The following is a 20,815-nucleotide window of genomic DNA, read 5'->3' as shown; positions in this document are numbered from 1 at the left end:
ACCGCAACATTCACTACATTTTTTACCATATTGCTCACTACCTCATTATCTGAATCATTCAGTACACTGTTAATTGTGGCGTTTGCCATGTCATTAGTTGCTTTGTTCATTGCACTATTAACCAAATTGCCCTCGACATCGTTAACAGCTTTGTTAACTATTGGGTCGTCTCATAAATAATGCAATTTTTTCAATTGCATGAAAAGTCGGAAGGGAGCAGGATAAACTACCTGCATCAGCTTGCTATAAAAGCAGGTAGTGATTTTACCTTGTACTTATTCTTAGTGCAAGTTTTGAAGAGTACAGTTCAATTTTAACAGTTATTTTTTTCAAAGCTATAATGGAAGTGACAAAGGTGCATATTCGGCATATTTTGCTTTATGAGTTCAATAAAGACAACAACGCAATGGAAAGTGCGAGGAATATTAATGCAGTATATGGGGATCGGACAATAAGTGTAAGCCAATATCAACAGTAGTTCTAGAAATTTCATCGTGGAAGATCTGTAGAGTGCAACGAGGATGTCTTGCAAACCCTGGTGGAACAAAATCCTGAGGAACTAGCAGAGAAGCTTGGATTTGGTCATTCAACCATTCATCGACACCAGCGTGCCATCAGAAAAGTCAGCAAATTGGGTCAATGGGTTCCTCATAACTTTTCCAAGTCTAATTGCACGCAGAGAGTGAATGTGCACTTTTCTTTGCTGTCACATCTCACGAATGAACCTTTTTTAGACCAAATAGTGACTGGTGACGAGAAATGGGTTCTCTATAAAAATGTCAAGTGCCAAAAGCAGTGGGTAGGGAAAGGAGAAACACTGGCACCCCAGGCCAAAAAAAGTCTTCACCTATGTAAGGTTTTGTTATCTGTTTGGTGGGATATGAAAGGTTTAGTCCACTTTGAACTTTTAAACCCAAACCAAACAATAACAAAGGAGATCTGCTGTGAGCAGCTTGAGTGGCTTCAGTCAGTGCTAGAAGACAAACGACCATCTTTGGGCTTCAAGCCAAAAGGTAGTCTTCCAACAGAATAATGCTCAGCTACATACAGCAAGGACGACATTCCAAAAGCTAGAGCAGTTTGAATGGGAAGTGATGCCCCATCTGAGTAACATTTATTCTGTAGTCTTCCAAATCATTTGAATGGAAAAAATATGAATTCTGTAGACAAAGTCAGAACAGTACTGGAAGAGTATTTTTCATCACAGGCAAGTGTATTTTGGAAGAGGGGCCTTGCAAGTCTACCAGATAGATGGAAGAGCATTGCAGAAAATGAAGGAGAGTATATTTTAGATTAAAAAAGAACTGTGTTTGTTTTAATTTTGAAAAATAAAAGAAGTATAAAAAAAACTGCATTATTTATGGGATAACCCAGTATATTATTCTTAATTGCTCTGCTATTCAATCTACTGTTCATCACATCTTTAATTGCATCAATTCACTGCACTCTATATAATTAATTATATTGTTCATTAACTATATTGCTCAATTCATTGCTGCCTACATCATCCACTACATTATTTACATTGTTCATCATATGTTCACTATAACATTAACTACATTGTTCACTGCATTAGTCATTAAATTATTCTCTGCATCGTTCACCAACCATATAATTCTTCAACTTATCCTTTTTTTTTCTCTTTTTCTCTTTTCTTCCTTCCATTTCCTCCGCCACCATACAGCCTTCAATAGCAATATCGTTAATGAAATTGCCAATGAATATTTGGCAGTGTTATCTAATCAAGTCGCCAGTAATTTAAGTCAAGCCACTGGCAACAGTTCAGCAGTTGTTATGGAGCCAAACTTCAACAGTGCACTTAACGACAATGCCAGCACAACATCAAACAACGTACCTGTGTCGGTGAACCTTTTGATAGGAGGAGCGGGTGGGGGAGGAGGAGGAGCTAGCAGCAACGGCGGCGGCGGTGGTGGTAGTGGCAGTAGCAGTGGTGGTGGTAATAGTGCAGCCGGTGCTGCTGGTAGCAGTGGAAACAATAATGGAAATGGGGGTGGTGCTGGTGGAGGAGGAGGAGGGGGAGCGGGTGGAGGAGGAGGAGGAGGAGATGCTCAGACTTTACGTTCCAATGAAAGATTAGTGTTCCATGAAAAGTGCGGTGGACTTGTGAAGTTGACCAATGGCAGACGAACAGCAGAAAGAACAAGACCGTTGGACGAGTTCAACAATGGTGTGGTTATGACAAACAGACCAATAAAAGATGATGAAATTTTTGAGGTAAGAATTTTCGTTTTGGCTTTTATTTTCCTTAAACATCAAAGATGTTGTTTAGAACTTGGTCAGCTCAGAGTGATCTGTCCCATGATCAGATGTGTTTCAACAATGACCATCTGGTCCTTCTTCTAATATACCTAAAACTATATTATCAAATGTGTTGCTGTCTTTTCAAGATGCAGCACATCGGGCTTCAAGGGGTGTTTGGCTATTATTTTTAGCAGGTGGACAAGTCACTTTATAAGTTCCCTCTGAGCAGTAGAGTTGTTAAGAACAATCTAAACAGCTAGGTGCCATGTCCAGTTGACTTACTGTATTTATCATGGATCCCTCAATATTTGAGGTTCAAATTCCATCAATCACCTGTTCTTATTTTTCTTCCAATTATAAATTAAATTAATTATCAGATTTCTATTGTTTCAATTGATCAACCCTCATCCCCTACAAAAATTTGCCCTTATTATTACATAAGTACCATGTAATTTCAGGGCAAGGCGAAAATAACACACACACACACACACATGTACGATAGGCTTCTTTCAGTTTCTGTCAACCAAATCCATACAACACTTTGAGCAGTCCACAGCTATAGTAGAAGACAGTGGGACTGAAACCAAAACGTGTTTAGAAAACAAGCTTCTTAAACCCCACAACTACACCTCTGCCTACATGATTTGTGCCTATTTTATGATGCCATAATGCAAAAACAAACAAACAGAACTTTATTCAGAAACAAACTCCATTCAGTTTTTACATTTTCAATCTTTACTTCCTTAGATTCGACTTGATGAACTTGTAGATAAATGGTCTGGTTCCATAGAAGTTGGTGTTACAACCCATAATCCTACATTATTAGATTTTCCTCCAACTATGACAAATATGAGATCAGGTAATATTGTCTTCTTTTTTTTTTTTTTGTCTTGTATCCCTTTCCCCCCTAGAATTTGTCATGTGTTTACAATTTTACTCCAAGATTGCTTATTATGTTTTACCATCACTCGGTACTTAACAAATGTTTTGATTTCAAAGATCATACTTTGTGAGTGTGTGTGTGTATCATGTATATTGATATGGTGTATTGGTTTTGTTGCTATACATATTTCTACACAAATCATATAAAGAGGTATATTTCCATAGAGCATCGATAATGTATGCTACTATACTATAAGTTTTTTATGTTTTCTCCTCTTAATCTGCTGTCAATTCAACATCGCCAGAAGTTTAATGAATAAAAGACAATTTTATTCATTTGTCATTTATCTTATATATGTATATCACACACACACACTCACTTGTAAGTATATGTGTCTACATGTTACCATGTGTGTGTGTTTATCTTTTAGCTTTTGTTTCAGACATTAGACTGCAGCCATGCTGGGGTACTGCTCTAAAGAATATTTTAGTCGAATGCATCAACTTTTGTGTGTGTATGTGCATGTTTAGCTGAAGCAACAGAGTGACTCAAGGGCTGAGAGTTTCGTCTTTTGATGAGTGCCAATACATGAAAGTCCTGGACCCTGAGTCATTTTGTTGCTTCTTCTTAATGCAAATATATATACATTATGGAGATGTACTTGCATAGCAAGTGACCTGATCTAAGATCATGTGCTGAAACAAAAACAATTGCAATGTGGAATGTGTTTATAAGCCATTTAAAAACACACAAAATAAACCATTAGATTCACTTTGACATATAAATTTAATTTGCCAAAATATTTTTGTCGTTTTCAGACTGCAACCTGTTCACTGATGCAGCACGGGATTTTGCCAGTGAACAGGTTGCGGTCTCAAACCGACAAAAATATTTTGACAAATTAAACTTAAATGTTGGAGTGAATCTAACGGTTTTTTTGTGTCTTTTTAAATGGCTTATAAACACCTTCCACGCTGCAATTGTTTACATACATTTAGTTGAATCATTAATCCCTACACGTTTTTTTCTCTCACCATTTCTTTTCCTCTCAACCCTTTCTGTCAAAGAACATAGGACCAAAGTGTCAAAGACTTTTCCATTCTTCCCAAGCATTAAACTATTACACCTGCTTGTTGTTCCTTCACCTGTCTTCGTCTTTTGCTTTTTTGTAACACACACGTGTTGATGTTATTTAGCACCAGTTCAGTCCTAATGAAACAATCTTATGATAAAAGGCATTCCAGCCATGACTGTCCTGTTTCTTTTATTCAGACAGTATGTATTTAGATCTACATTAATCAATGTGTTCTTCGCTTTTTGTGATACATTAGAGTGTTAGTTGAAGGAGATTTTGGCTGCTATTTCAAGCAAGTTGAGTAACAACACCGAACCACCTGTGTTGTTTTTGCACCTGGTCAGCCTTGATCCTGCAGGTCTATGGTCAAGCTGATTGAACTGAGACCTTTGTCGTTTAGTTTTTAATGAGAATCAATGTATCTAGGACTACATTATTCAATGGATACCTTCCTTTTACAATGGCAGAGCGTGCTTTGCAAGAGATTTAGCTGCTGTTTCTCATTTAAGGCATCAGTTTGCTCAAAGTACACTCTTATGTAAACATGGTAGACTGCTTTCAAATTCTCAGTTGATTTACAGAATCAAATCAGCTGTGGAGTGTGGCCATTTCTCTCTCTCTCTCTCTCTCTCTTTATATATATATATAATATATATATATATATATATATATAATATATATATATATATATATATTATATATATATATATATATATATATATATATATATACACATACATACAACGGAGAAAAAAGATAAGGGAAAACAACATGAGGATGTGGTACATGCAAAGTATTAATAAGACGCTCAGAGAATGGATCCAACTGTTTTGATCCCTACATGTAACTCCAAATAATTGTTGAGTGCCCTTCTTTCCTTCATATATATATATATATATATGTATGTCCTCTCTACTTTACCTTTATCTTTTCTCTCCGTGTTCTCATTCCTTACTGGACTCCCCGTTTCTATTTCTTCTTTCCCTCTTCTTTTTCCTTTGCCAATTCTTCTATGTCCTTGAGTCGATGTGTTTTTTTTTTTTTGCAAGTTGCTTGTTTTTACGGAAGTTGTTAAATCCGGACAATGTTATTTGTTGTCAGTTGTCTTGTAAACAAACCACCCACTCACTTCTCGCTTTTGAAGCTATGCTGAATATGAGATCCCATAGTTGAAAAAACAGGCAAGAGTTAGCAACAAGTTGTGCATCTTTTGCTTTAAAACGATGCCTCAATGACATTCGTGTAAACTAGGAACGTAAACAAAAATGAACGCATGGAAACGTGTGTGTTTATTTTGCTGAGCAGAATGCAGATGAAGGGAGTTAACTCTACATGTACATTTATATCAGTTTCATGCTGGATGGCTAAATCCACTCGACTTGCAACAATTTAATAAAACATTAACCGCATTGTATATGAAGCCATGGTATAGATTTTAAATATAAATACACATGCTCATGTGGACACACACACACACACAGGGTGTTCAGGCTAAATTTGGCAGCTTGCATGAAAGAAAAAGAAAACATTCTATGCAAAAGTAATCAAAAAATATCAACTGGATTATAGCTGGGAGACATTATGCAACATTTTGCAACATAGTTCTACATGATATATACTTTTGAAAATCAAATACGAAACCAGTTAAGTATTTGTGTATGTACATTAAAATCTAAAATAAATCTTCATATTTTCTCTTTGCATTTTCAACTTCATTTTTTACTTCTGTACTGTTACTTGTTTGGATTAGTACCGATTTCTTTAGATGCTCACTCATACATTTGATGCGGTTTTGTATAGTTTGCATTGATCAAATTCAATTACAAGGCAATCGTTGACCTGGAAAACTAATAGAAGACACTTGCCTGAGTAGGATTGTATCTACAACGTTGTGATTATGAAGCAAGCTTTTTAACCAAACAACAAGACATAAGTTTATATATATATATATATATATATATATATATATATATATAATATATATATATATATACAAATTAGAAAAAAAACCACCTTTTATCAATTCAAAATTAAATTACACCATCTAGAAAATTACGTATTATAGAAAGATTAAATATAAGATAAAAAATATAACGATGATTAAGTTATGTGTAAAATAATAAATAAAACGTATATATTTGGTAGAATAACCACATGTGTTTCGTGGCTATATTTAAGAAATGATTACAGTAAAAATATTAGTAGTAGTAGTATAATCACTTTAATATAAATATAGCCACTCATTAGGTTAAAGATAATTACAATAATAAAATAATTAATTAATAAAATATACGTATATATATATATATATATATATATACATATATTTATTAATTTATAGGTGATTAGTACCAAGCATAAATGGTACTAATCACCTATAAATTCCCATAGTTCCCTGCTATCTTCTTCCTCTAATTGCCATTTTGAAAAGCAATCCTGGTACCAGCAAAAAAGGAAGATTTGTATTTGAATTTTCCTTGTTATATTTCACATTTAAACACAATTTTATTCTGAAGTATAATTTTATATGTATAATTTGTATTTGACATTATATACTTGACTTTACAAGGTTGATATGTATATATACTAATTCATATTTATAATGTATAATTTATAAATTTTAATTCTTAATATTACAAAGTATAAATTTTATTTTTAATTTTTAATAGGTACATACGTATTAGATGTACATATGTACCTAAGAGTATGTTTGTACGGAAATATGTATGTGTGTGTATATATATATATATATATGTGTGTGTGTGTGTGTGTTCCTCATGTATATACAGTTTCATTCTTACACAACTAAAATAATCTGAAGATATATTGATTTTATAAATTGCAATATTACTCCTCTTATGATAACTTTCTCATACCTGTGTTCATATTTTATCTAATATGAATAATATAATGTATCTAATAATAATAATTGATTCATTTGTATGCATATATATGTACATATGCATGTACATTTAAGTGTAGGTATATGTATTTATGTATATGTATGTATATGTAAAAGTATGTGTATGTGTGTGTGTTTATATTTATAACTTAACCTTATGTACTTTCTAAAATCTCTGACAAAGCCTAGAGAAATACCCAAGTACCTCAATTTCATCTACTAATTACTTCAGTCCACTGGATGGATAGAAGTAGAATGAGGTATTTTTGCCTCTGGACTACTGATATTTTAATATTTTATATATTATATTCGTAAAGCATAATGTGTTATACATGTATGTATATTGTTATAATTGTCCTTTTAGTAAATAAATAAATTGACATAATATAATGTCTAAAAGTTGAGGAATACCACCTATTGATCTCCTCCATTTTCTTATTGCCCCTCCCCTCTCTCTCTCTCTCTCTATATATATATATATATATATATTAATAATAGTAGGGAATATAAAATTCCAAATTTACAGGAAAAAATTCAATTTAGCAATTCTAAATCGAATTTCACAATATATAATATATGTATATAATTAAGAGAAATAACCTCTATTAAGCAATTCAATTGATAGTGAAAGATATTATCTATATTAAATGGTGCAAGAAAATATTTGACTATTAATTATTGTAGAGAAGATATGAAATACAGAAGGAAGTAAGAGAGTTAATATAGAAGTGAGATACATAAAGATATTGTATTTGCAGTTCCATTATTCAAGTAGAATGGTGTATATAAGTGGTTCAAATACAATATCCTTATATATCTCACTTCTATATTCATTCTCTTACTTCCTTCTGTATTTCATATCTTCTCTACAATAATTAATACTCAAACATTTTCTCGCACCGTCTCTGATGAAGGGATATATAAAATATCCTGGAAACAGCTGTAAGACTTTTCTTGATAAATGTTATGAAATCTATTTAGTGCCTTGGTTTTTTTTATGTCATTCTGTCAATTTATATATATGTTGGACTCCTCATATCATTATCAAGCCTGGAGCTTAACCATGATCTATCCATAGCACTTACTTAGTGTTTACTCGATACCTTTTGGGTCTTTCTGACACCAGTACCTTTCATACCTAAGATATATATAATATATATATATATATAAGATATATATATATATATGAGATATATATATCTGTAATTCTTTGCTTATTTAGACATTTTGTTTGTATCTTATCCTTTGCAGGAACAATAATGATGAGTGGCTGTGGCATCCTCACCAATGGGAAAGGAACTAGAAGGGAGTATGGAGAATTCAACCTTGATGATCTTGCTGTAAGTTAAGCAAAAACCCTTTAGCCATCATCATTATCATCATCATTCTCACCACTTCTGCTGCTGTCACCAACACTACCCACTACACTTGGTATTGTTGGCATCATTCTTGCTGTCATCATCTCTATCCTCATTCTCACCACTTCTGCTACTGCCGATATAACCATCATCATCATCATCATCATCACTACCATCAATATCAACACCATCGTATAACCATCACCACCATCATAATTTTTACTTTCAAAACCAATGTCATTATTTTTACATTTCTTCTATCATTGAATCTGTTGAGTGCAAGAATTCAGGAATCCAGAACAGTCAGTCAGAAAAGTATTTTAGAACAAGAATTCCATTTAAACAATGTTTGTGGTGTAAACAGAGCTAAGAATCTATAGTTTGTAATGAACTGAACAACAAAACTAATTCTTTATTACACCAGTTTTTCCATGTTAACGAGTTGAGGAGTGAGGAGACAATATCGGGGCTTATTTTATCTGTACTCACTCTGTAGGCTCTGTGTGTGTGTGTACACATGTATATAGACACAGGCATGGCTGTGTGGTGAGAAGTTTGCTTCCCAACCACATGGTTCCAGGTTCAATCCCATTCTGTGGCACCTTGGGCTGGTCAAAGCTTTGTGACTGGATTTGGTAGAGAGAAACTGAAAGAAGCCTGTCGTGTGTGTGTTTGTCCCACACCACCACATGATAATGGGTGTTGATGTATTTACATCTCCATAACTTAGCAGTTTGGCCAAAGCAACTGGTAGAATAATTACCAAGCTTTAAAAAAAATAAGTCCAGCTGTCAAGATGGTGTCCTGGTGCCACATAAAAATGCACCCAGTCCACACTCTGTAAAGTGGTTAGGAAGGGCATCCAGCTGTAGAAACCAAACCAGAAAAGACAGTGAAGTTTGTGTGGCCTTACCAAGTCTGATCAAACCGTCCAACCCATACCTGTTTAGAAAACGGATGTTTAATGATGATGACGACGACGAGGATGCATAGGCAGGCATCATTTAACATCCACCTTTCCTTGCTTCTTTGGGTCTGACAGAATTTGTTGAGGCAGATTTTCTGTGGCCAGATACTCTTCCTGTTGCAAACAAATGTATTATTTTCCCATAGCTAGACTTATTTTTCATGGAAGATTGTAAACAAACGACCTCATTTTGTATGACAATGATATTTACTTATAAACATTATGGGACATCTGTGCACACACACACACACATATACATATATATAATCAATCTGTACACACACATACACACATATATATTCAGCTGGTATTCTGAGCCATCTGTTGTTTGAATATATTTTGAAATATTATATGAAAGTTTTGAAGAAAAGTCTTATCTTTATTTTTTTTTCTTTTGTTTCCTTTTAAAAAGAGATCTTGCGAGTGCCATGTGCAAAAACATCTGTTTGAAACTTAAATTTTTCATTTCATTCTGTGTGTCATGGGAACACTCCTAATGTTCTAAACTTCATACTAACGAGACCATGAAATTGCATTATTATTTAAATAATACTTTCAATAATATTTTTATATTTTTTTAAATATTCAGAAAGAGATATGTATACAGATATATAGTTAGAGATTGTTTTTATAATAAAAATATTTTATAAAATCTTCCAACATTAACTGAAAAAAAAACAAACTCACTACAAGTATAGAGTTGCATGTTGTTAATAATTATATTGTCAGGAACTTCAAAGTTTCAGTATCATTGGTATCATTGCTATCAATGAACCTTTGAAGTCACTGTCAATAAAATTATACATACACCCTTCCATGTTTTGTATTTAAATTTTTGTTGTGAAATATTTCTTGCTTAAATTATATGCTAACATTAAGAATATTCTTGTGAAATTGTGAATATTCTTGTTTAATTTTAAATTTAATATACGCCAGTTTTTTTTTCCATGTTAACAATGTGAGGAGTGAGGTGAGAGTAAACAATTATTCATTTCTTCTATTGGTTATTGAACTACGACCATACTGAAGCAACACTTTCATAGGTTTTAGAAAATTATATCAACTAACAGAAATGTCCCAAAGAAGAATTAACCAATATTGTTGTCAGGAATGTAGCAAAAGTCAGTTTAGAGACAGTTCTAATAATGTGGCATTGCTAATAATAATTTTATAAAAAAAATTTTAAGTGTAACACACCTGCTTTAAAAAATTTTCAAGTAAACCTTTTGGTTACCAGGTAGTAACCATTTAACCCTGAGAAAGGAATGAATGCTGCATAGTCTCATTTGCTTTCAACTATAAAAGCAATGTAATTGTCTCGATGGCACATGTGAATGTCTGAACCTTCACGGAAATCTATCTCACTAATTTTGTTGCAAATATTTTGTGCTGGAAAAATGTAAAAGTAGAACCTGATGAAAATAGGTTATCAACAATTTATTTCATTTTGCTAAATTGATATACGTGTTCATACTCTCACACACACACACTGGCAGAATCATTAACATGCAGCACAAAATGCTTAGCGGTATTTCATCTGCCTTTATGTTCTGCAAAATTGACTTTGCCTTTCATCCTTTTGGGGTCGATGAAATAAATACTAGTTATGCACTGGGGTTAATGTAATCAACTAGTCCTCTCTCCCAAATTTCAGGCTTTGTGCCTATAGTAGAATTGATGTTGTTATTATTAATATTATTATTATTATTATTATTAATGTGGCAAACTGGCAGAATCGTTAACATGCCAAGCAAAATATTTAGTGGCGTTTCACCTGTCACTACGTTCTGAGTTCAAATTCACCATGGTTGGCTTTGCTTTTCATCCTTTTAGGGTGGATGAAATAAGTACCAGTTACGCACTGGAGTCGATATTATCAACTAGCCCCTCCCCAAAATTTCAGGCCTTGTGCTTTCAGTAGAAACAATTATTATTATTATTATTAACAACTGATAATGTTCCATTTTTATTTGTAGGTGGGTGACAGGATAGGATTGGTGCGGAAATCTAATGGATCCCTTCATTACTTTATCAATGGTATGGATCAGGGGATAGCTGCAACGGATGTCACGCCCACAGTATGGGGTGTGGTGGATCTTTATGGCATGGCTGTCAAGGTTACTATTATAGATAGCAGTCCAGTAAGAACTCCCGTTTGTAACAATGAATGTGTTCCCATGCAGTTGGCTAACATGGAGGCAGTTTCGACTCCAGACTCAGCTGCTGCTGCCACTGTTACTGACCAAAGAAGAAACAACTCATTCCAGTTTTATTCAGACGATCCTGATATTATTGAAGGTAAGTTGTCCTTAATGCAATAACACTATCATCATCATTTAACGTCTGCTTTCCATGCTGGCATGGGTTGGACAATTTGACGGAGAACTGGTAAACCAGAAGGCTACACCAGGCCCCAGTCTGATTTGGCAAGGTTTCTACAGCTGGATACCCTTCCTAATGCCAACCACTCCAAGAGTGTAGTAGGTGCTATTTACGTGCCACTGACACAGGTGTCAGTCAGGTGGCACTGACATCAACCATGCTCAAATGGTGCTTTTTATGTGCCACTGGCACGGGAGCCAGTCTAGTGGCACTGGCATTGAAGTTTTGTTAATTGACTGGTAGTCAGTAGGGCATCAGGCACAGCCCTGCTGTAATTGTTTTGGTTCTTTGTTGTTTCCTGAGTAAAAAAAAAAAATCTGAGGTCAACTTTGCTTTTCATCTTTCTGAGATTAGTAATCCTCTCTCTCTCTCTCTCTCTCTCTCTCTCTCTCTCTCTCTCTCTCTCTCCTCTCTCTCTCTCTCTCTCTCTCTCTCTCTCTCTCTCTCTCTCTCTCTTATATACACACAGTCAGCTACACTGCCCATATTTCCAAAACTAGTTGGGGGTCCAATTTCTGTCTCTTTAGTTAGAGCCCCACAATTAGTAGTTGAAGTTGTATTGCCATCATATTATGAATCGATCAAAGCCTGCACTGAAGTGAAAAAAGCCCCTTTCCTTCAGATTTCAGCTTACTATCCTAAAAACAGAGGGACACATTGTAATACGTAATCCTAGAAACAATACTGAGGTTAAACAACTCCTTCTTTCTGCCCTCTTCAAAAGTTGATCCATCAATTTGAGACATTTGTAATTCCTTGTCTCTGGCAGTTTTAATGTTGCTGTAGTTGGAAATGATGCTGCTAAGTACCAATTGTTGAGACTAATGCCTTCTTGCCCTCTCTGATTACTTACGCATATTAAAAGTGTGACATTTATTCACACTTTTCAATGTCTCAGAGGCAGTCTCTGAGGAACATTCAGTTTCATCTGATTATATGTATATCCTTAATTACTTCACTATCAACACACCTGTAATTGGTCCCTTGGTCTTTATCTGTTGGTCAGACAGATATACATCTTGTTTGGATCAATTTTTGCTTTTCATCTCAAACCACTAACTTTGACTGTATACATGATATACAAGTCCTTGACATGGCTGTGTGCTAAGAAGCTTGCTTCCCAACCACATGGTTTCAGGTTCAGTCCCACTGCGTGGCACCTTGTGCAGGTGTCTTCTGTATAGTCTCAGGTTGAAGAAAGCCTTTTGAATGGATTTAGAAAATGGGAAACTGAAAGAAGTCAGTCATATCTGTGTATATGTATATGTGGGGAGGTATTTGGGTGCAAATGTTTGTATCTCCTTGTTTTGACTATTATCACACAGTTGTTATTAATGTATGTCACTGTCATACATGCAGTGACCCTTATTTCCAGCCTTCTGTGGGAACTTATTCACCTATTGGGAAATATTACATTGTTTGGAAACAAATGAATGTTGGCAACCAGAAGGGCATCTTGGCATAGAAAATACACCTTAATGAATTCCATGCAGGTGTGGTTTAGTAGACAATAATCATAAATAAATTCTATAGTTGTTTATTTCTTTCACTTTACACTTGAAAATATCAGCTTTGTATCATAATCAAAAGAAATCAATATTAGAGCAAGGGAATTTGGGATTAGAAATTAATATCAGTGTTATTCTTCTTATCCCTTAATCTCTGATTATTTCTTGAGACTCATACTCTATTTTAGAATGAAATCATCGTGTCATTGTAAATTGTGTGTATTGTGTATTATTGACATAAAAGTTGTAATTGTTTATTTGCAGAGCAAGGAGATAAATTATTGTTTCATCCATATTGTGGATTCCATGCTTCAGTAATCAATGGACAAAAGACGGCATTTCGACCCAAGTAATTAATATTTTGTGACTATTTATTAATTCCTTTATGATTCTTCTTTGTTTTTGTTCTTCCTGTTGCTGCTGCTTGTGTTTGACTGTTATACTTCAAAACCATTTGTAATACATACCCACCTTAAATCGTCCTCAGTTCTGAGATACAAGTCTCCTGTTTTAAAACTACTTAAGATAAATCAATTCCATGTTAATTTATGCTCCAAACCTCAGTTTAATAACAACAAAGTTTATTTAACTAATTCTTCATTATTTTCAAAATTAATTGAAACAAAGGTGTATTTCTACAGAGGTAGTGGTAACAAAAGGGTTAAACAACCTTAACTATGGAAAGAAATCAAATACACAATCCAAATCTTCTGCACAACAAAACGAAATTTAGTGTTATGCTTTAAACAATTTTAACTATGGAACAATATTAGTGATATAATGAAGATCTATAAATTTATTCACCACAGCAGAAATAAGAATGTTTATGAAACATAGTCCAGATAGGTGTTATTTATCTGAGGAAGGCCAACTTTTGCCTCTGTGACATTTCATAACAGGAGCCAGTTCGCTGCATTCTTGTACTGTTTGGCAGCAAAAAATTCTCCTCTAATTCAAGCAGAAACTTGTGCAGTTGTGATTTTCATCTTCATATGAATACATTACCATCATCATTATTATCATCATTTAAGGCCCATTTTCCATGGTGGCATGGATTGGATGATTTGACTGGGGACTGGCAAGCCAGGAGGCTGCACCAGGCTCCAATCTGATTTGGCAAGGTTTCTACAGCTGGATGCCCTCCCTAATGCCAACCACTACGAGACTGTAGTGGGTGCTTTTTCATGTCACCAGCACAGGAGCCAATCAGGCAGTATTGGCATCAGCCACGTTCAGATGGTGCTTTTTACATGTCACTGGCACAGTCGAGGCAGGGGTGGCTGGCATCGACCACGTTCAGATGGTGCTATTTACATGCCACTGGCACAGGGTGCCAGTCAGGCAGCACTGGCATCGACCCACGCATGAGTGGTGCTTATTGTGTGCCACCAGCACGGGTGCTAGTCAGGAGGCACTGGCATCGGCCACAACTACAATTTCCACTTTATTTTGATTCGATTGTGATTTTGATTTTGATTTTACTCGACTCAATAGATCTCTTCAAGCATGGCATGTCATCCGATCATTATTGAAAACATTAGGACGTTCATTTTATCAGTGTTTATTTACAATATCTCATCCCAGAACTTGAGATATTTCATCATCATCATCATTTCTAAAATATATCTAACATCATAAGATCTTGCACAAGACTCTCTACTTTATATAACCGCATCAATAAGCCTTAGACATCTCTCTCTCACTGTCTCACTTTTCCTACATATGTGTGTGCAAAATGTATTTGTGTGTGTGTGTATGTATATACATGTGTGTGCATATATATATATATATGTAACAGGTGAAATTGATTAGGTGCACAATATTATGATGTGTCGAAGTCAGCAGTTGTAACGATAAAAATATGTTGCTATAATTGCATACTGTAGGATGTGAAAGATGAACAATGCATGAAGTTTTAAGAAAGTATTTATTTACCGTTACGTTAAAAAATACCATACCTCGACGAGCAGGTTATGATTGATCCAAAAGCATGCGAAAGAAAGTTAGATGCGGTAAAATGTTTCTTTGCATAGTTTGGCGTGCACAAATTGTTTGTAGTAATCCACAGATAGCGACAGAATGTTATAAGAGAACAGAATTGGAGCTAGAGAGAATTGTAGGGTGTTGTCTCACAGTTGCTGACAGTAAATTTCATTTCTCTCACTGACCATTATCTTTAGTAGAGGCATTCCTTGTGATCGTGATTCTAGCAGTCCGTTCCCTAACTAATTGAGTCGTCACGAGCTGCCTCGTTCAGTTGTCGCCAAGTGACTATATGGTTTTTGCTTGGGGGTTCTTGTTTTTATAGCTATCCAGAAGGATAGATATATGATTGAGAACAATAGATTTAGTTGGTGGTCTTGTTATCTCTATTCTAGCTTTTGGTGAAGTAGAAGAGGTTAGAGGGTCAAGTGGTGAAGACATTATTTCGGCCTAGCTAAAGCATCTGGAAAATGTAAAACTGCTGTCAGAGAAAAACCATTGTTCCATCGTGGGAAAAGTTCTGTTACAGTGTTAATTTAAATTTGGCTGTGGTGGATCGAATCCACTTCACGCTTGCAAGATCCACTACATCTATATATGTGTGTATATATATATATATATATATATATATCTATATATATATAATATAGATAGATAGATAGGTATATCTTTATATATATATAAAGAAGACCGTTCTTACGATACAAGGATGTTTGCAAAAGGGACGTGAAGTCCTGTGACATCAATATTAGCAACTGGGAAACAGTTGCCAGCAACCGTGGAGATTGGCAACGTACCGTAAAAGAGGGGACACAAAGGAGTGACAGAGGGAGAGAGAGAGGAGAAATGGAAAGAAAAGAAGAGACGTCAACAAGAAACTATGGCATTACAACCAGCCAGGAACAGTCTTCGCTACATTTGCGGTACCTGCCAGAGGGAGTGTTTGTCCAGGATAGGACTACACAGCCACAGCAGGAGATGTATTAGGACATGAGATGTAAAAGCTGGACTAGATTATTTTATGTGCAACTCCATTGTCTCCACAGACAAAAAGGATGCCAACAACATGTGTATGTATATATATATATATGTGTGTGTGTGTGTGTGTGTGGTGGTGGACTCTTGTCAAACATGACGCATGAGAGTTCAGCTTTTTGCCAAACGACCTGCACAAATGATTTGTTTATAGAGATCAAAGGTTCGTTCCACTCACTTTCTCTCTATCAAATCAACATTATCTGAACAGGTGCCCTGTGTGCCAGGCATCAATGCCAAAGTGGTCACAGAGCAATGAGAGATGAAGTGTTTTGCTCAAGAACACAACGCACCACCCGGTCTAGGAATTGAACTCTTTGTATAAATACACAATATAAATAATACCATCATTGCTATGAATACTAGAGTATTTATTAGAACCTTATACGAACCCGTCAAAATATGTAATGCAGTATTATGGTTATGAAAGGGTTAACAAGCACCTACATTAGAACTGCCAGTCTTTGTTAGAATAAATGAAACCTGTGTAGACGAATAATAAAGAGTAACGAAGTTGATCCATCATAATCATTCAGTAATTGTTTCTTTCTTTCCATTAACAGTGCTCATGAAGACTTCAATTATGGGGTAGTTTTGACTAATCGTCCACTAAAACCTAATGAGTTATTTGAAGTACGCATTGACAAGATGATAGATAAATGGGCCGGTTCCATTGAGATTGGAGTCACTACACATTCACCGACCAGTCTGGAGTTTCCTCCAACGATGACCAACGTTCGCTCTGGTACATGGATGATGACTTCAAACGGGGTGATGCACAATGGAACAACTGTGATGGATGAATATGGACAAAGCTTGGACAGACTCAAGGTAACCATCTTCTTATTTTAGCCTCTCATTATTACCACTTTCATCAAGGCGGGGGGGGGGGTGCTGGCAGAATCGTTAGCATGGTGGGTAAAATGTTTAGTGGTATTTCACCAGTCACGTTCTGAGTTCAAGTTCTGCTAAGGTCAACTTTGCCTTTCATCCTCTCAGGGTCAGTAAATTAAGCACCAGTGAAACACTGGGGTCGATGTAATCGACTTGTCCCTTCCCCACCATATTTGAGGCCTTGTGCCTCCAATAGAAAGGATTATTACCATTATTGTTGTATCACTGTAAACTAAAACTCTTTGAATTCTCTTGTGCAATATTCCTAACAGTAAGCTCCACCAATTCGTCTTAAGCCTTTTTACTGTGGAAATCATATATCTACTCAAAATTTCATTAGCTTTAACTGCAGAAGCAGTTTTATATACCAATCTATTTTTTGTTGGGGAATGTCCTTTTGAAACTATTTTCTCTTGAGACTTGCAGAAAATGGAAAAACCATGAAATTTAATTTCAGTTTTATAATTTCACACTGAGGCACATGACAACAAACTTAGTTAAATTTCAGTATATTACTGGTACTTTATTTTGTTGACCTCAAAAGGATGAAAGTAAAGTTGATCTCAGCAAACATTCAACTCAGAATGTGAAATAATATTTTTTTTTTTTTTTTTTTTTTTGTACTTGTTTCAGTCATTTGACTGTGGCCATGCTGGAGCACCGCCTTTAGAGTGGTGAAAGAGTACAGCAGGGATCACCACCATCCCTGCCGGAGCCTCGTGGAGCTTTTAGGTGTTTTCGCTCAATAAACACACACAACGCCCGGTCTGGGAATCGAAACCGCAATCCTCCGACCGCAAGTCCGCTGCCCTAACCACTAGGCCATATTATTAAATTAAATTAAATTTCTCCTTTATCTTGTTACTTATTGTCTCCAATATATATATATATACCGGAGTAAACACATAAATGTGAAACAAGGTGGAAAAAAAGAGTACTCAAATACCAGTGGTAGAGTAATATGCTTTATTTAAAGCAGCAGAAAATTCAACAAAATCTGTTACTCTGAGTTCTCGTTGCCGTCCATCAGAGTAACAGATTTTGTTGAATTTTCTGCTGCTTTAAATAAAGTGTATATATATATATATATATATATATATATATATATACATACATATACATACATACATACACACACACTTGACTTCTTCTCTTTCTATCCGTGAAGTCCACTCATAAGGTTGTGTCAGCCCAAAGCTATATAGTAAAAGATACTTGCCCAAGGTGCCACACAGTTGGGCTGAACCTGGGACCGCATCGTGAGAGTCAAACTTCTTAAACACATAGCCACGTGTGTATATTGATTACCCACTGCCAATGTTTCTTCACTTTTTCTGTCCTCATTTGTGCTCTCTAGTTCATTCTATGTGTACTCTGCTTTCTTGGCAAGTAATTTTTCATAGATTCCATGTAGGTGTTTGGTAATATTCATTACTGGTTTGTATAATATGTGTCCAATCCACAGCCACTACTTCTTTACCCCATCATCATCATCATCATCACTTTCCCATGCTAGCATCGGTTAGTTTCTCTAGAACTGGTAAGCCAGAGAGCTGCACCAGGTTGCAGTCCGTTTTGGCTTGGTTTCTATGGTGGGATGCCCTTCCTAATGCCAACCCTCCATACTGTTTACTGTGTGCCTTTTACGTGTCACCAGCACACAGGTGCATTGGGAAAACTCACCCTGGAACTTGCCTAGTACTTTATTTTATTTACTCTGGAAAGATAATAAATGAAGTTAATGTCAATTGGATTGCATTCCAGAACATAAGGAACCAGAAGAAATGCTGTAAGGCATTTTCTCCAAAACTTTACATGATTCTGATAGTCCACTGCCCTAATAATAATAATAATAATGATTATGTGACGATGATGATGGTGAGTCCTAATTTTTCTTAGCTTAAACAATAAGTCATTTGAAGGTATATTATTAGTACAAGCTCTTACCTCTGCTGGTGACAAAGGGCCTCTCGGTCAGAGTAAAAGGTAGACTGTATGATGCATGTGCACGAACAGCCATGCTACATGGCAGTGAAACATGGGCCATGACTGCTGAGGACATGTTTAAGCTCGCAAGGAACGAAGCCAGTATGATCCAATGGATGTGTAATGTCAGTGTGCATACATGACAGAGTTGTAAGTACCTTGAGAGAAAAGTTGGACCTAAGAAGCATCAGATGTGGTGTGCAAGAGAGACAACTGTGCTGGTATGGCCATGTGGCGAGAATGGATGAGGATAGCTGTGTGAAAAAGTGTCACACCCTAGTGGTTGAGGGAACCTGTGGAAGAGGTAGACCCAGGAAGATCTGGGATGAGGTGGTGAAGCATGACCTTTGAACATTAGGCCTCACCAAGGCAATGACCAGTGACCGAGACCTTTGGAAATATGCAGTGCTTGAGAAGACCCGGCAAGCCAAGTGAGACCATAACCATATGACCTATGTCAGGGTTGTAACCAGCCACTTATACATATCTTTCCTTCAGTGGACACTAAACTCTGCTTGTGAAGACCTGTTGAGGCAAGTGAAATCGAAATCAAATCAAATTTGCAAATTCGACGACTGGCACCCATGCCAGTGAAGCGCTAAGAGCACCATCTGAGCATGATCGCTGCCAGAGCAGCTGACTTTCTTCCAGGCCGGTGGCACGTAAAAAGCACCATTCAAACGTGATTGTTACCAGCATTGCCTTACTGGCACTTGTGCTGGTGGCACATGAAAAACATTCGAGTGAGGTCGTTGCCAGTGCCACTGGACTGGCTCCTGTGCAGGTGGCATGAAAAAAACACCACTTGAGCATGGCCCTTGCCAGTACCGTCTGACTGGCTCTTGTACCGGTGGCACGTAAAAAGCACCCACTATACTCTTGGAGAGGTTGGTGTTAAAGAAGGGCATCCAGCTGTAGAAACTCTGCCAGATCAGATTGGAGCCTGGTGCAGCCATCTGGTTCACCAGTCCTCACTCAAATCGTTTAACCCATGCTAGCATGGAATGCGGATGTTAAATGATGATGATGATGAAGTTTATAGTAAAATCTTATATATATATATATATATATATATATATATATATATATTATATATATATATATATATATAGTATGAACTTCTTTCTTGCCTTTCTTGTTTTTTCTCTTGCCCTATTGTTCTATTTTTAGCTTGTATGCCATATGGGCATTGCCTGAAGATTGTGCTAAGACACTAGATATGTTAAAAATTGCTGTCTATGATGCATTCATCACATGAAACAAGTAATAGTGCATAAAAACATATATTGTGTTGGTGGCACGTAAAAAACATCATTCTAGTGTGGTTAATGCCAGTGCCACCTGACTGGCCCCCATGACAGTGGCATGTAAAAAGCATCCACTACACTCTTGGAGTGGTTGGCGTTAGGAAGGACATCCAGCTGTAGAAACCTTACCAGATCAGATTAGATCCTGGTGCAGTCCCCTGGCTTGCCACTCCTCAGTCAAACCGTCAACCCATGCCAGTATGGAAAGCAGACGTTAAATGATGATGATTAATATTTGTTAAAATAGCAGTGCCAGAAAAATCTGTTTAAAGA

General features: G+C 36.1%; 1 protein-coding gene across 2 annotated transcripts in view; it reads left to right on the top strand.

Moving 5' to 3' along the window:
• LOC115222468 (neuralized-like protein 4) overlaps positions 1 to 20,815 on the top strand; it is a 91,096-nt gene that overhangs the window by 21,049 nt on the left and 49,232 nt on the right. For both annotated transcript variants that reach the window (XM_029792680.2, XM_029792679.2), the window contains exons 3-8: positions 1,685 to 2,235; positions 3,010 to 3,121; positions 8,374 to 8,462; positions 11,424 to 11,745; positions 13,602 to 13,686; positions 16,919 to 17,186. In XM_029792680.2, the coding sequence (XP_029648540.1) occupies positions 1,685 to 2,235; positions 3,010 to 3,121; positions 8,374 to 8,462; positions 11,424 to 11,745; positions 13,602 to 13,686; positions 16,919 to 17,186 (1,427 nt within the window). The remainder of the gene's footprint in view (positions 1 to 1,684; positions 2,236 to 3,009; positions 3,122 to 8,373; positions 8,463 to 11,423; positions 11,746 to 13,601; positions 13,687 to 16,918; positions 17,187 to 20,815) is intronic.

Source organism: Octopus sinensis, linkage group LG20, assembly GCF_006345805.1.
Source record: "Octopus sinensis linkage group LG20, ASM634580v1, whole genome shotgun sequence".
NCBI classification, from domain to species: domain Eukaryota; kingdom Metazoa; phylum Mollusca; class Cephalopoda; order Octopoda; family Octopodidae; genus Octopus; species Octopus sinensis.
Note: the sequence above shows the minus strand (reverse complement) of the source record. Positions and strands in the feature narration are given on the sequence as shown.